Genomic DNA, 13163 nt, shown 5'->3' with positions numbered 1-13163 from the left:
GTGAGAGTGAGAGTGAGAGTGAGAGAGAGAGAGAGAGCACTAAACAAAACAGTGATTACAACTGCAACTTTTGCAAAAGGAAATCCTGATGGTCAGGAGAGGAACTAAACCAAGGAGCTGCATTTACCTTTGCTTCATAATCAAGTAACATTTCAGTACGTTTATGACTCGCTGGTGTTGGTGCAGCATTGATATTTGGTCATATTTGGTTTGTTCTTGAAAAAGACTTTGTAGCAGGGATTCCTTAAATGTGGTTATTAAAGAGTTGTGGAAAGAAGAGAGTTGAGTACTTTACAATTGAATGATAAACAGATGCCAAACCAACATCTGCTCAGCTGTGATGCTACTCTGCCATATGTTGCACATTTTTAAAAGCAATAGAGTTTGATGGATCATTATGTAAAGATCACTTCCTCCAGGGCTGCTTCTTGAAATGTCCTGTATTCTTTAGCTGCTCATATGGCAAACATATAGTATAATCCGATGATAGACATAAAGTATCTTTTATAAGCCAACAAAATCAACCCAATAAGCTTCCTAGTGTGTAGCTTTCCCCAAATACTATTAACCACAAAAAATATTGTTGTTCCATTTGTCTGTTCTTATCTACTAAAATTAGTATCTGTTGTAAATGTCTGCAGAGATATCTCAAAAGTAAATGTTAAATCAAACGCTGGCTTCCCAGAACAGCTGAACGACAGCAGAGAAAAGCAGAGAGTCACTGTGAGACACCTTTAAATCTGCGGGAAGAAAAACACAGACGACAACACACCCGTCCTCTTTTCACAAATCTCTCTATGATACCAACTTCAAAAACTTCCTAAAAGCCTTTTTTGGTTGATTTTGGGGATATATCAAAACACACACTATCATTACATAAATGAGATGCAGGTGCACTCAGTCTGGTTGCTACAGAGAGATTGGAATGAAGCAGCAGTAGTTGTAGTTTGTGGGGGAACTAGCTTGCTGGCAGGCAGAACATCCTCAAGAGAGGGCAGAGGGCCCATTACAGTTACACAAGTCTGCTGAGCTAATGGCTACAGTAATGGCATGGCTGCACTTAGAGAGCCGCGAATTTGATTGCAGACCTGCTGCGTGGTAACTGGCACTGCCATAGACGACCCGGAACTACAGTGATAAGGGAAGTAACAGTAAACACACTTTCATGCCTTTTTTTTTTGTAACTGTGCCTGTGCGCATTCACATTTGAGCGTCCTGCATTAGGCTACACTTTAAATTGGGAGAAATTTTCCAACAAACACACAAACAGCAGGACCCCTACTGCCTGCCACCTTTCTGTACCCAAAGAGTAGGAAGTAGAGGCATACCTGCATGTGGTGCATGCAAGGAGAGAGTGACGTAAGCCCAATTTGGCAGGACAGCTTGGGTACTGCATTGAGCCAAAGGGCAGCCAGTCAAAATCACATGCGCCATGTGCCAGCCATTTGATCCATAGACACTTACTCATTTGTCTATGTTGGGATCAGAGCACTGCTGCAAAGGCCTGGGTTACAGAGAGGCCCTACGTTAACTCAGATGATGTTCTTGCCAGATGAACGTCTTAGAAATATCAAGGCCAAACTAAAGACAAAAGCAGGGCGAAGAAAATATCCCATGTTTTGTTTAAAGGCACTTGTTGGGATGTAAATAACCACTTGGGATGGCATTTATAATGCCGGTCTGACCTCCTGAGAGAGCTGAGGGCAGAGTATTGACCGACCAGTACGTTTGCAAAGTGAAAACTTAAGCAGAATTAGCTTAATTGCTTTCACACAAGAGCGTCTGAGAAAGGACAAAGTCATTAACTCTGTGCTAAGGTATCCTACAAAATACAGCATTCCAATTAGCTGGAACAAGGTAGCTCGGAGCATGAAAGGAATGTCTTGCAGATATTTAAATGAATGCACTGACTGTATGCTCATGCATTTAATTGATTAATAACACAGCAGGCAGTTTGACAGTGAAAGCACAAAAATACTTCAGGTTTAGATGTCAACCTTCTAACTTGCAACTGTGTGGGTTTCCTGACAGACACAGATGTTGAGCTTGACAGATCACATTAAAGAATGTGCTGCTATTTTAAACTTCAAGAGTTTCCTGGAACAACATTTTGTGTCAAACCACGTAAACAACACTTCCTGCCGGCAGCTGCATGTAAGCCAGGTAAAACCAGCTTACCCAAATCACAATTTAGTGCCTGTACTGCCATTGCTGTATGTAAAGTCAAACTGTGTGTGTTTAAATAGCTATCAGTGTCATTGCAAAGTCATTCTAAATGGCTGACATTCAAGCCATCATTGCAGTCTGACTACTCGCAGTTATATAAATGTCACTGGAACGGATATATCTTTAAAAAATTGAAGCACCAACAGAAAAGAAACTGAAAGGAATACAAATACAAGCAGAAAGCAAAAAGCAAAAGGTCATCTAATCTGACTTAAGCATGCAATGACTATGGGCTGACGAAATACGTCAGCCCATACGCACATATGTTGTAAGGAAGGCAAACACGTACATGGCGTCATAAAAAAAAAAGAACACTTCCTTGTTTCATACAAATTAACAGCACATAACAAAACAGTACGGTTTCTTTTGTTCTCCGTTTTATATAATTGTAAACTGAATATCTTTCAGATTTTAACTCAAACAAACAAGCAAATTTAAGATGTTACATACTCGAAAAAATAACCAATACTGTAAATAATCGTTTGTTGCAGGCCTAAATGACATTGCAAAAATAGCAATGCTATTTGTCAGTTGTGTGGAGGCCATGTTTCGGCCCATTTCATTAGGAATTGAAAGGTTTTTACAGAATAAATACGTGGTCTCTTTAGTGTTCGACTTGGGGGAAGAAACTATGCAACTCTCCACTTCAGACACCAGTGAGAGAACCAGCCTGCCAGCAGGCTGCTACTGCAGTTTTTCAGCTGCCCGAGGCTCCTGGAATGCAAGCGGAGCCAAGGAGAGCAGCAGCGCAGGCATGTGTCCGGGAACAGAGAGCACTCAGTGTGCCAAAGAAACAGCCGGGAGGAGATTTTCACCCGATAGGCCCCAATGCTACTGCTGCTGGTAGAGCCCGTCTGGGCCTGCGGAGGGAGCCCAGAGATGGGGCTCTGCATGGCTGCACAGAAAGGACCCTTTGTTATGAAGAATTATGTAGTGTTAAGCCCCACAGTGCCTGAGCATCCCTCTGTACTGCCGCAAGGAAGGGGACAAAAACGGACAGAAAGAGAGTGGAAAGAAAGAACTTAAGGAGAGAAAAGTAAGATGAAACAAGAGAAACACTGTCATGTGTTATGTTGACAGTGGGGAAAGGTGGGGACATCTGAGAATGGGATTGAAGCCAAACGCAGTGCTCTTATCTTTACTCACAAGATGTTTTCTCTAAGCTGTTGTCAAACAGAAAAAGCATCTGAATGCTGGACTGGGAGAAAAATCTTACTGCAGTCACACAGCGCGTTTTGAATTGAGAAACATTAAAGCTGCCCATTGTACATCTGCTGTCGTTCCTCTGTGAAAACCAGGGTGTGTACAATGTGCAAGAACAAAACAAGTCAATCTGGACAATAGGAGTCAAATGAGTGACTGTGACACAAGAGGTAACTAATCAGTTCTACAGCGAAAAACATCTTGAGGTTTAAATCAAGCCATAAAAAAAGTAGAATTCACACTGTCCAGCAATATAAGCTGCCACTAAATATATACAAAAACCGTGGGTACTGTTGATCACTAGGATTTAAAAACATGATGAAATATCGGGAAATAATGAAAGCCGGCACATTAGTACACAGAACTTATTACAATGTCACCACATGAAATAATATTTACCATCAAAAACATCTTATTGACTAAATTTCTCTGGACAAAGTGGAGCAGTGACTCAGTGCAAGCAACATAGATTTGGTCTATCATTGACCATGGTAAATATACTTTAATAGATATACAGAGCATCTTATAATACAGTTAATGCATGATAATCTATTGTGGAAGTGTTCATGGCTAACATATCCTGACTGGAAAGTCTTTTTGTTGGCTTATATCAAAGTAGTTCATCACATTAATGCATAAACTAAAATCCAATTTTACCGTAAAGTATGTACCACAGTTTAAACATTGTGGCAAATACATTATCATATCATTCACCCCAAACTCACAAAACAACATGTGGTGCATCAAAACAGTGGTTGGCTCTATAGACACAGCACACCAAACTGTTTGCCTTGAGGGAACATTAGTCTCAGATTCCTCTTCCTGACTTCATATTTCTCTCAAAATGTGTTTTTCATCTTTGTCCTCCATTCTGATGATAAACAACAGCTCACCTTTGGACTCCCCTGCCCTTTGCTGTGGTAGGTGTCATATCTTAAGCCTGCCCAGCTGACAGGAAACGACTCAAACTCTTGTTGGAACATAAGAGAGCAAGTGGGAAATGTCAATGTAAGGAATATATGAGCAAGCCAGACCCTCAAAACTCATTAATACATTCCCTGCAACTGTATGAAACGTGGTCAACTGCCTTCATGGCAGCTCTAAAGCAGAGTCACACGCTTCGACACGTGCAACTGTACTGCGAGCTATTTAAACAAAGAGTGTGGTGGGGTGCCAGGACTACACGCACACACACACACACACACACACACGCACACACACACGACAAAAACAAAGACAAAACCAGAGAAAACCCATTCTAACAAAGTAGCTACGCATACAATTGTCAGATCTTTGTCTCGGTTAGTCTCACGTTAATACACCATAAATAATTAGGATATCGTACGACAACGTTCATAACTGTATCCTGTATTATATGTTTAACAATACCGTAACACTACAGCTGTTTACTGTTAGAGACTGGACTAACTAGCTACCGGTTTTCTGTTTTATTGTATTTCTCAGCACTTTGTCAAGCAAGAGTATGTCATCTGATAACAACTTAAAACCAACTAGGTACCTGTCAGAAACTAAATCTACACTAACGTTAACAGAAAACGTTAGCTTTTTAACGTGTGTCACTGATCACGGCTAGCTTAATTAACAACACAATTAAGCTAGTTAACGTTAGTTGACAAACACAAAATTGACAACTCGTCATTGTCCTTGACATATTATTAAACGTCGCACTAGCGGTAGACATGTTTCCGGGTTTTAATGATACAATCAACGAAAACAAACGGTAGGAATGAGAAAGAGAAGAGATCTCGTAGTGGCCTATGTGTGCTTAGCTTGCGAAAAACAGACAAAACGGACTTACCAACGTAAAGGTTACCAGCGGCGAGCCCTCCTCTCACGGCTTCACATTCGAGGCATTAAAAGGTTTTAAAAATCGATACACCCAGGACCAGAATGTGGCAAAATAATACAAAAAAATATAATGTTTTCGTCGTGTCGCTCCGTCAGTACTGTTCCGTTGTTCCTTGTCCTCGCCAGCTCTTTATTTTAAGTGAGCGGAAACACTCGCTCTACCAGCTGCCTCGCTCTCGCGCGGTCTCCATGGCTACCTCGTTAAAAGGGCGGATCCTAATCTGACAAGCCATCCACAGGACTCGACTTCAAAATAAAAGCACAGACTTTGTTGGGGAGACAAAAGAAATCGACACAAAAAGGAAAATACAACGTAATTCCGAACAAGAAGAAGAATTAGACACCATGTTCATATATTTATCTTCAATTTGTATTTCGTATTTTATATTATTCATAGTAATCAAATGTTATTCTTGTTCTGTTTTTACTGTTTATTTAAATTAACTTACATTTGCAACACTTGCACCATTAATCACCTTACATAGTATTGTACCATAGTATCAACCATAGTATTTATGGTTAAGAATTTGTATTTTTGCAGTTCTATCCATTTTTTCGTTCTAATTTTAAGTATGCTTTTATATTGTTCTTCAAATGATGGTCTAAATATCTGCAGCTGTACTTGGTATGATGTTATTGCACTTATCAAATAGTGCAAGGGTCCACTCCAGTCATATGAATCATTTCATGCTACTTTTGTCGTGGGAAGGAAATTCATATGCCAGCAATGACTAAAGACTGCTACTCTAAATGTAAATATGCACACTTGGGTAGAAAGGTACTACACAGTCTTAGCCAGATACTAAATATTGCATGCATTTTGTGTCATTATGGAGAATTTTCCTATTGAAATGTGCAGTCATATTGTGTGATTATCTGCAGAATGGATGAGATGCCAAGACTAATGGGATATAAAAGATGTGGGTAAACGACCTCCTCTCTGTGATCCTTATGAGACAAACAAGCGTTTTTATAAACCAACTATTTGCTGAGAATCATAAAATGAAATTAACATCCATTACTTTTTTTAGAGTAACTATCTTTATCCAAACACCTTATAAAAAGGGACTGTATAAAATGCTACAACACAAAAATAATAGTACATAATGGACTTTGGATATGGTGTGTTATACCTTTTTGATGTTTGCATCCTGAATTTTCTTTCTTTGTGGCTTTTATCATCACAGCAAACATATGCATTAGATCTACTCTTAGATGAGTAGTTGTTAAAAAGAGTTGAATAAATATACATGTGATCTTTATTGTGCTTGAACAGTATGAGCATATTCCATTACATGACATACAGTACTACACTGTATTCACATAATGTGCTTGCAGATAGAAGATAGAAGAGAATGAGTGGGTGGAAATTTTACTTTCATTCACTCAGAGGGGAAAGAAAGTGAGATCTCACATCGTACCTAACCGCAGTTCACTCTGAACTGTAACCTTGCAAAATGTAATGCGTCACTGCAAGCAAACATCAAAAGAGACAGTCAGTTCATTTTGAAATCATCATCTCAGTACTATACCCTGAGAGAGTTCATAAAGCATGTGCAAACATCTCTGTCCTACAGCCAGAGATCTAAAAACATTGAATCAATCATGTCTTCCACAAAGTTTCCCTATAGAATATTAATGGGTTATTGGTTTTCTGGACCCGTGAAATATATAGTGCAGCTCTGGCATCCAATGTTTATTGCAGAGAAATGTTGACTGGAAAAATATAAACCAGATTTGGTTTTAATGTGAGGATAAATTCATCCGTATTATACAATAATCTATCCTTTATCCTCGTCATTTTCATTTCACACATAAAGTAATAGATGCCTTTTTAAAAATACACTTATATAACTATATAATACAGGTAAGATAATCCTTTTATATGAATATATTCTACAGACAAGGATTTATTTTAATGGCTCATAGTATTTTTTAAGGTATTCCTTATGTGTGTATGGTTATATAATTTGTATTTTGCATGTGTATCACTCTTTTCCTTCTATTTTTAAATATTTTTTGTCGTGTTCTTCAAAAGAGGGTCTAAAATAATGTGTCTCTGTCTTGTTATGATGTTATTGCACTTAGCAAAGGGTGCAAAGTTCCACTCCATTCATGAATCAACACTTGCTGGTAGTAATAAAATCCGTACCTCTGCGATGACTAAAGAGGTGCTACTGTAAATATAAAAAATTAACTATAAGGTTGAAAGGCGCCTCAAAGTCCAAACAATAAAATCAATATTGGAACCATAACATTTTTATTTCATTGGCACAAACATGATTGACAGATGTTTTCAACTGATTCTGCATAGCTGTTATTGAATCCACTTTCACTTTCTCCAATTCCAGTTAATGTTGGCTCCCTCCCCAGTCTCTTATATCCCCCTATCTTAATTTCCTCTCTTTGTCCATAAAAGATTCCTATCCCTTCATGATCCCAGAGGTTAATTGGATGGAACTCCTGAAAAGTAGCATGACATGTCATTGAGTCCTCTAAATAACCTCTGACAAGACCCTCACAGCTTTACCCTAGAGATAAACAAGAGGCAGCTGAGCCCAGTGTTCTGCCATTTTGCTCATTAATATGAAAATATATGCAGCAGGGTGGTCCAACATCTAATCAGAAAATCTATTCCATAGGGGGAACATGTGGTGTAAATGAGTTTCCTATCATGTACTGTCCTTGTCTTACTGGAGGCCTATTCATTGTGATAGCACTAAGGCATACTCCAAATGCCATATACTGTGTTAAGAGATCAAAATTTAATGTTACTTGTACAGGAAGGGCGTCTTAACCTTTCACAAGTGTTAATACTCTGTGCTAATGCTACATCTAGTGGTTGCTTCACCTTCCTACAAACATGCATATGTTCCTGAAGTCAATATTTCTTTGGCAAATAATTATTTTTTATGAAAATTAAATTGTTATTTAATTTCATATCGTGTTTGAAGAAATCTAACTTTAAGTCTCCCGCTGGTTTAAAGGACTATAGCTGCCAATATAATAAATAAATGACTCAATAAATAAATGTAATAATAAAAAGAAATGTAGAAATACAAGCCTTAATTATTAAATACATGTGCAGTTTAAATTGAAAATAATTAAATATGCACAGAAATAGAAAAATATAATACATAAAATGTAAATATAAATAAATAAAATGTATTCATTTATTTGAGAAATTAATTATTCTTTGTATTTATTTATTTGTATTGTTTATATTTATTTCATAGGTTGCTCAGTATCAACTGTCACATATATGGACGGTTACATTCCACAAGGGAGATTAACCTCTGCTTTTCTTGTCGTACTGCCACACATCTGAATACATATATTAAATATCAATACATATATTAAATATCAATGAATATATCAATATGAAATGAGTTCTCAAAGCAGTGCACTGACTCAAACAAACCCCAGAGACATTGATCCAAAAACCGGTCTCCCCCTTCTTTGGCAAAGTGGTTGCGCCCATTTCGTGTTTCCATGGTTGTCACACTTTCCTCTGTTGACATCGATGCTTCGTAGCTGTGCAGGTATGCAATTTCATTCATTCATATGTCATTTTCTAGCTGTGACCCAAACTAGTCTACGGAGAATCAGTTTTTACGAAGCAAAAGGTGGTGAACTAAACAAACCACAATCAAGCGCAAACCTGAAAAGTTACTTTCCTGCTAATGTTAGCTAACTTAGATTGTTAAGCTAGCTAGCGTTATACACACAAGGAATTCATCCATAATGTAAAGTTAGCTTTATTGTTTTAGTTGCTAACTACTTGTCGCTGGTTCTATTTACATTTGGAGAACAGTGAGGCCCACGGCTCTCCTTCATGGTGTTATAAGGACTTTCTCAAAGCAGACATTTTGAATCGTCACAGTAGGAACAGGTGTTAATAATAATAACAATGGCTCTGGTCTATTAAAGTGTTCTCGTGAGTGACACCACACGCGCACAACACCATGACCCTGAAATCGAAGCAGCTAAAGGGAAGTCAGTCATCAATAATTTAATTATTTACACCTGTTTGCTTTTACAATTGTGTCAAAATGTCTTAAGGTGATACGTGTGTCCATGCTGTTTACTTTTGGTCTTGTAAACACAGGAATATTATTTACCTGCTCCTAAATGTAAGTGCATTAATCTATACAGAATATATCATGGCTTTACACAGTCTATGATCATGACTTGGCTTCTGGTTAAGTTTAGAGATGGCACTGTAAACACAATATAGAAAATTAATCCATAGAGAAGTACACATTAAACTGAACAGTTGGATCAGTGCCTCCATCTTTCAGTTGAATATTTTGTTCCCAGAACATTGTGAGTGTAAAATGTCATACATGTAAAACCAGATTGATGGCATGTGAGACGATCTACGGAAGTTTCATACATTTCAGTATTTTAATTAATGTTTCTGCCTTTGTTGTTAACAGGTTAATGTAGATAGTATGATGAATAATCAAACATTCATGAGCTTAAGAGCCTGGGACAAATATAATTATACACTTTTGGTCCCAAGAAAAAACATTAAAAGAACCTGGTATCATTGTGCAACATCAAATACATGTTCAAATATAGAACTATTTTTGATAGAGCGGAGGCACACAGAGGTGATTCTTTTGTGTGAAAGCTATGACCTTCATGTCATTCTTGATTGCCTTGACAGGTGGCAGTGACAACATCGCTGCACCGACGAGAGTCAAGTAAAGGCCCGAGTAAAGAGAAAGAACATTCAGGCCATTACAGTGAGTCCAGTGTTCCCATGTTGAAGAGCTGAAATGGCTTACTCGCAGATCCGCCTGAAAATTCTCCCCAGTGTTCGTTGTCTCTTTGATAAGCTGGTGCAGGTAAAAGTAGAGGGACTCTCGCCTCACAAACAAGTTGAACTGAGGTCCAAACTAGTTGATGACAGAGGGGTAATTTTCAAGGCTTCTGCCCTCTACAAAGCAGATGAAAGTGGCACGGTGGATGTCTGCCGTGCACCCTCTCTGGGAGGAAGTTACACCGGAGTGGAGCCCATGGGTTTGTTTTGGGCCATGGCACCGGAGACTCCACACAGTAAACTCCTGAAGAAGGAGGTGCTCAGCCCAACGCTGGTGGAGATAGAGGCCCTGAGTAGAGAGACCGGTGAGCTCTTAGCCTCTGAAACCAACGAGAGAGGATACATGACAGAGGGGATGAAGAGAATACCCGTGCAAGAGGGACGAATACGAGGAGTCCTCTTCGTACCACCAGGTTAGTTGTGTACTGTTGATAACAGCTGAGCGATCGGAGAGACGTGCTTAACTTTCCCCCTCTTTCTTTTCACTTTCTCCAGGAAAGGGTCCATTCCCCGGGATAGTGGATTTGTACACATTTGGTGGACGTCTTACTGAGCCCAGAGCCAGTCTCTTGGCAAATAAAGGTTTCGTTGTTCTGGCACTGGCCTATATGGGCTACCAGGGTTTACCAAAAAAACCTAATAAGTTGGATTTGGAGTACTTTGAAGAGGCTGCAACATATCTGAGGAGACAGTCAGAGGTTAGTGTTGAAGATTAAAACAGTAAGAATAATCACATTTCTAATATTAGAATCTCTATTTTATCTTCCCCTTGTGATGTAAATGTTTTTGTACTTATTGTGACAAATGTTTCCAATGAATTAATAACACTGAAAGTGAGAATGTATTAGATATATAGGCCCATCTTTGTATTTACTAGGTAATGTTGCCACCTACTGGCTACTTTCTGTTGGCACAAGCCTGTGGCTGTGACAGAAAATAGAGATGGATTTAAAATATATTTAAAATCAGTCGGTGGACAGAAAATTGATCCAAACCATTTTTATAACTGATTATTTTAGTTCCAGCTTCTTATTACGAGAATTTGTTTATCTTGTGTGATAACAAACAGAATATTTTTAAGTTTTGGACCTTGGGATTTTCATTTCTCAGTTTTTTTACCTTTTTTAGATTTAAAACGACTAATTGTTTAGTTGTAAAGTAATAAGAAGATTAATAAGCAATAAAGATAATCGTTAGCTGCAATCGTAGTTTGTTTAAGATCTGTTTTCAGATTGAGTCATGGTTATTATTTAGTGATCTTATGAAACGGGACATATTAGCAGCGGTACAATATTGTAAACATGATTATTAACTCAAAACCTCTCTGTGCAGGTTAAAGGTCCGGGGATCGGCATCATATCGATCTCTCACGGCGGCACTTTGGCTTTGTCCATGTCCTCTTTCCTCTCTGGGATCTCAGCGACTGTCTGTATTAATGGCTGCAATGCAAACATTGCGATTCCGATACACTACAAAGACATTGTTATACCTCCGCTTTTCCCCATCATCAAAAACATTAAAATCACAGACTCTGGACTTCTAGATATACGGAATGCCATACCTGACCCTTCCTTGGAAAAGAACAGGGCGTCATTGATTCCAATTGAACGTGCCAGCTGCGAGTTCCTGTTTGCTGTTTCTGAAGATGACCACAACTGGAACAGTGTTCTCTTTGCCAACCAGGCAGCTGCAACGCTGAGAAGTCATGGCAAAGAGTCATTCAAGGTGGTCACATACCCTAAAGCCGGACACTTTTTGGAAGTCCCCCACATGCCTTATTGTCCGTCTGGATTTCACGGAGTAGTAGGAAGTGATGTGGTGTTTGGTGGAGAGCCGAAAGCCCACTGTGAGGCTCAGCTCGACCTGTGGGAAAGAGTCCAGGAGTTCTTCAAGAGCCACTTGGACAACAAGAGTACTTGTTAGCAAGCAATGCTGCGTCAAGTGTGTCAAGCATCCCAGAGTGGCCGTCATTAGTATTGCTTAACCTTGCCTTTAGTTTCTAATGAAGGACACGCTCAAAGAGGTATTAAATTATACTGTATGAGTATTCTTAGGTTGAAGCTTTGTGTTTCAAGGGATGGTTTGAATTGGGATTGTATGAGGTACTTATCCACCTTCAGTGGATGGCAGCTGGTACGACCCCCAGTTTGGAGCAACAGACAGCAAAAGAAAAGAAGGTGCAATTTCAACAATAATATGCACGGCGTCTTTCTGAACCACACGATGGAGGATAAGACTTAATTTGTTGAATCGATGTCAGACATTTCTGCACTGTGCTGATTTAACAAATGTGAATGCTTGAATTTGGAATGAAGTGAATGTATCTAGCACTGCAATAAGCATTATTAGCATAGAATGAGTTAAGATTTTATATTATATGCTTCAAGGAATTTATTAATTCTAGTTCTGCTCCATACAGAATGATTTTACTGTGTTTCTACTTAAGTCAGGTTTTCTTTATCATATTAAATATGTTCAAGTTTAAAATCATATTAGACGTCCACCTGATATCCAATAGACAATATTCTCATTTTAAGTCAAGTAGGAACACAGAATGTATAAAGAATTCATGATTTACAATAAATAAATTAACTATAAAGACATTTCTGCCAGCAAAGAGGTTTGTTACCCTTGAGAAAATAAAATATCCACACTGCTTTAAATACAGATACAAATTAATTGCTCCACAATCCAAAATTAAATTGATATAAGATGCAGGTTATAAAATCTGTTTTCCCATCTGCACAATATCAGGCTACATTCTTCATTTGTCACGGTGGGGAAAAGGTGAGGACTCAAATGAAAGACGGCAGACGAGGAAGTTAACAAAAAGAGGGCTTTATTCAAAAAAAGCTTACAAAAATACAAAAGGTAAAAAGTAAACTGAAAAGACAAACCAGGGGAGCACGAGGAACCATCAACAAACAAGGGTGACACATGGATGACGAACTGACAAGAACACTGGGACAGACAGGGATATTATACACAGACACTAAACGAGGGGAACGAGACACAGCTGGGGAGAGAAGCTAAAACA

At 38.6% G+C, this 13163-nt stretch overlaps 2 protein-coding genes across 7 annotated transcripts in view; one reads left to right on the top strand and one right to left on the bottom strand.

The window, feature by feature from the left end:
• susd6 (sushi domain containing 6) overlaps positions 1 to 5473 on the bottom strand; it is a 29137-nt gene extending 23664 nt beyond the window's left edge. Inside the window, exons 1-2 of one of the 2 annotated variants that reach the window (XM_029425252.1) lie at positions 5249 to 5473; positions 4323 to 4399 (exon numbers count right to left, since the gene is read on the bottom strand). The gene's annotated coding sequence lies outside the window, so the exon portion shown is untranslated. The remainder of the gene's footprint in view (positions 1 to 4322; positions 4400 to 5248) is intronic. The other variant, XM_029425251.1, reaches the window with a different exon arrangement.
• A 3250-nt stretch (positions 5474 to 8723) lies between these two features.
• Positions 8724 to 12696, top strand: acot20 (acyl-CoA thioesterase 20). 5 transcript variants are annotated; one of them, XM_029426057.1, is made up of 4 exons: positions 8724 to 8840; positions 9971 to 10539; positions 10622 to 10824; positions 11459 to 12696. In XM_029426057.1, the coding sequence occupies exons 2-4, from the start codon at positions 10083 to 10085 to the stop codon at positions 12047 to 12049; spliced, it is 1251 nt and encodes a 416-aa protein (XP_029281917.1). In that variant the 5' UTR covers positions 8724 to 8840; positions 9971 to 10082; the 3' UTR covers positions 12050 to 12696. The 5 variants fall into 5 exon arrangements, with proteins under 5 accessions (XP_029281917.1, XP_029281916.1, XP_029281919.1 ...); XM_029426056.1 differs by lacking the exon at positions 8724 to 8840 and adding an exon at positions 9185 to 9294; XM_029426059.1 differs by lacking the exon at positions 8724 to 8840 and adding an exon at positions 9258 to 9290.
• The last annotated feature ends 467 nt before the right edge of the window (positions 12697 to 13163 follow it).

Source organism: Cottoperca gobio, chromosome 24 (assembly GCF_900634415.1).
Source record: "Cottoperca gobio chromosome 24, fCotGob3.1, whole genome shotgun sequence".
Lineage (NCBI taxonomy): Eukaryota > Metazoa > Chordata > Actinopteri > Perciformes > Bovichtidae > Cottoperca > Cottoperca gobio.
This window is presented reverse-complemented; position numbering and strand designations above follow the sequence as displayed.

What these genes read in the sequence shown, in the direction of transcription:
- acot20 (XM_029426057.1), top strand. Translation starts at nt 10,083, where the DNA reads ATGGCTTACTCGCAGATCCGCCTGAAAATTCTCCCCAGTGTTCGTTGT. An exon ending in AGTCCTCTTCGTACCACCAG is followed by an intron (nt 10,540 to 10,621) that starts GTTAGTTGTGTA and finishes CACTTTCTCCAG; the next exon opens with GAAAGGGTCCATTCCCCGGG. An exon ending in ATCTGAGGAGACAGTCAGAG is followed by an intron (nt 10,825 to 11,458) that starts GTTAGTGTTGAA and finishes CTCTCTGTGCAG; the next exon opens with GTTAAAGGTCCGGGGATCGG.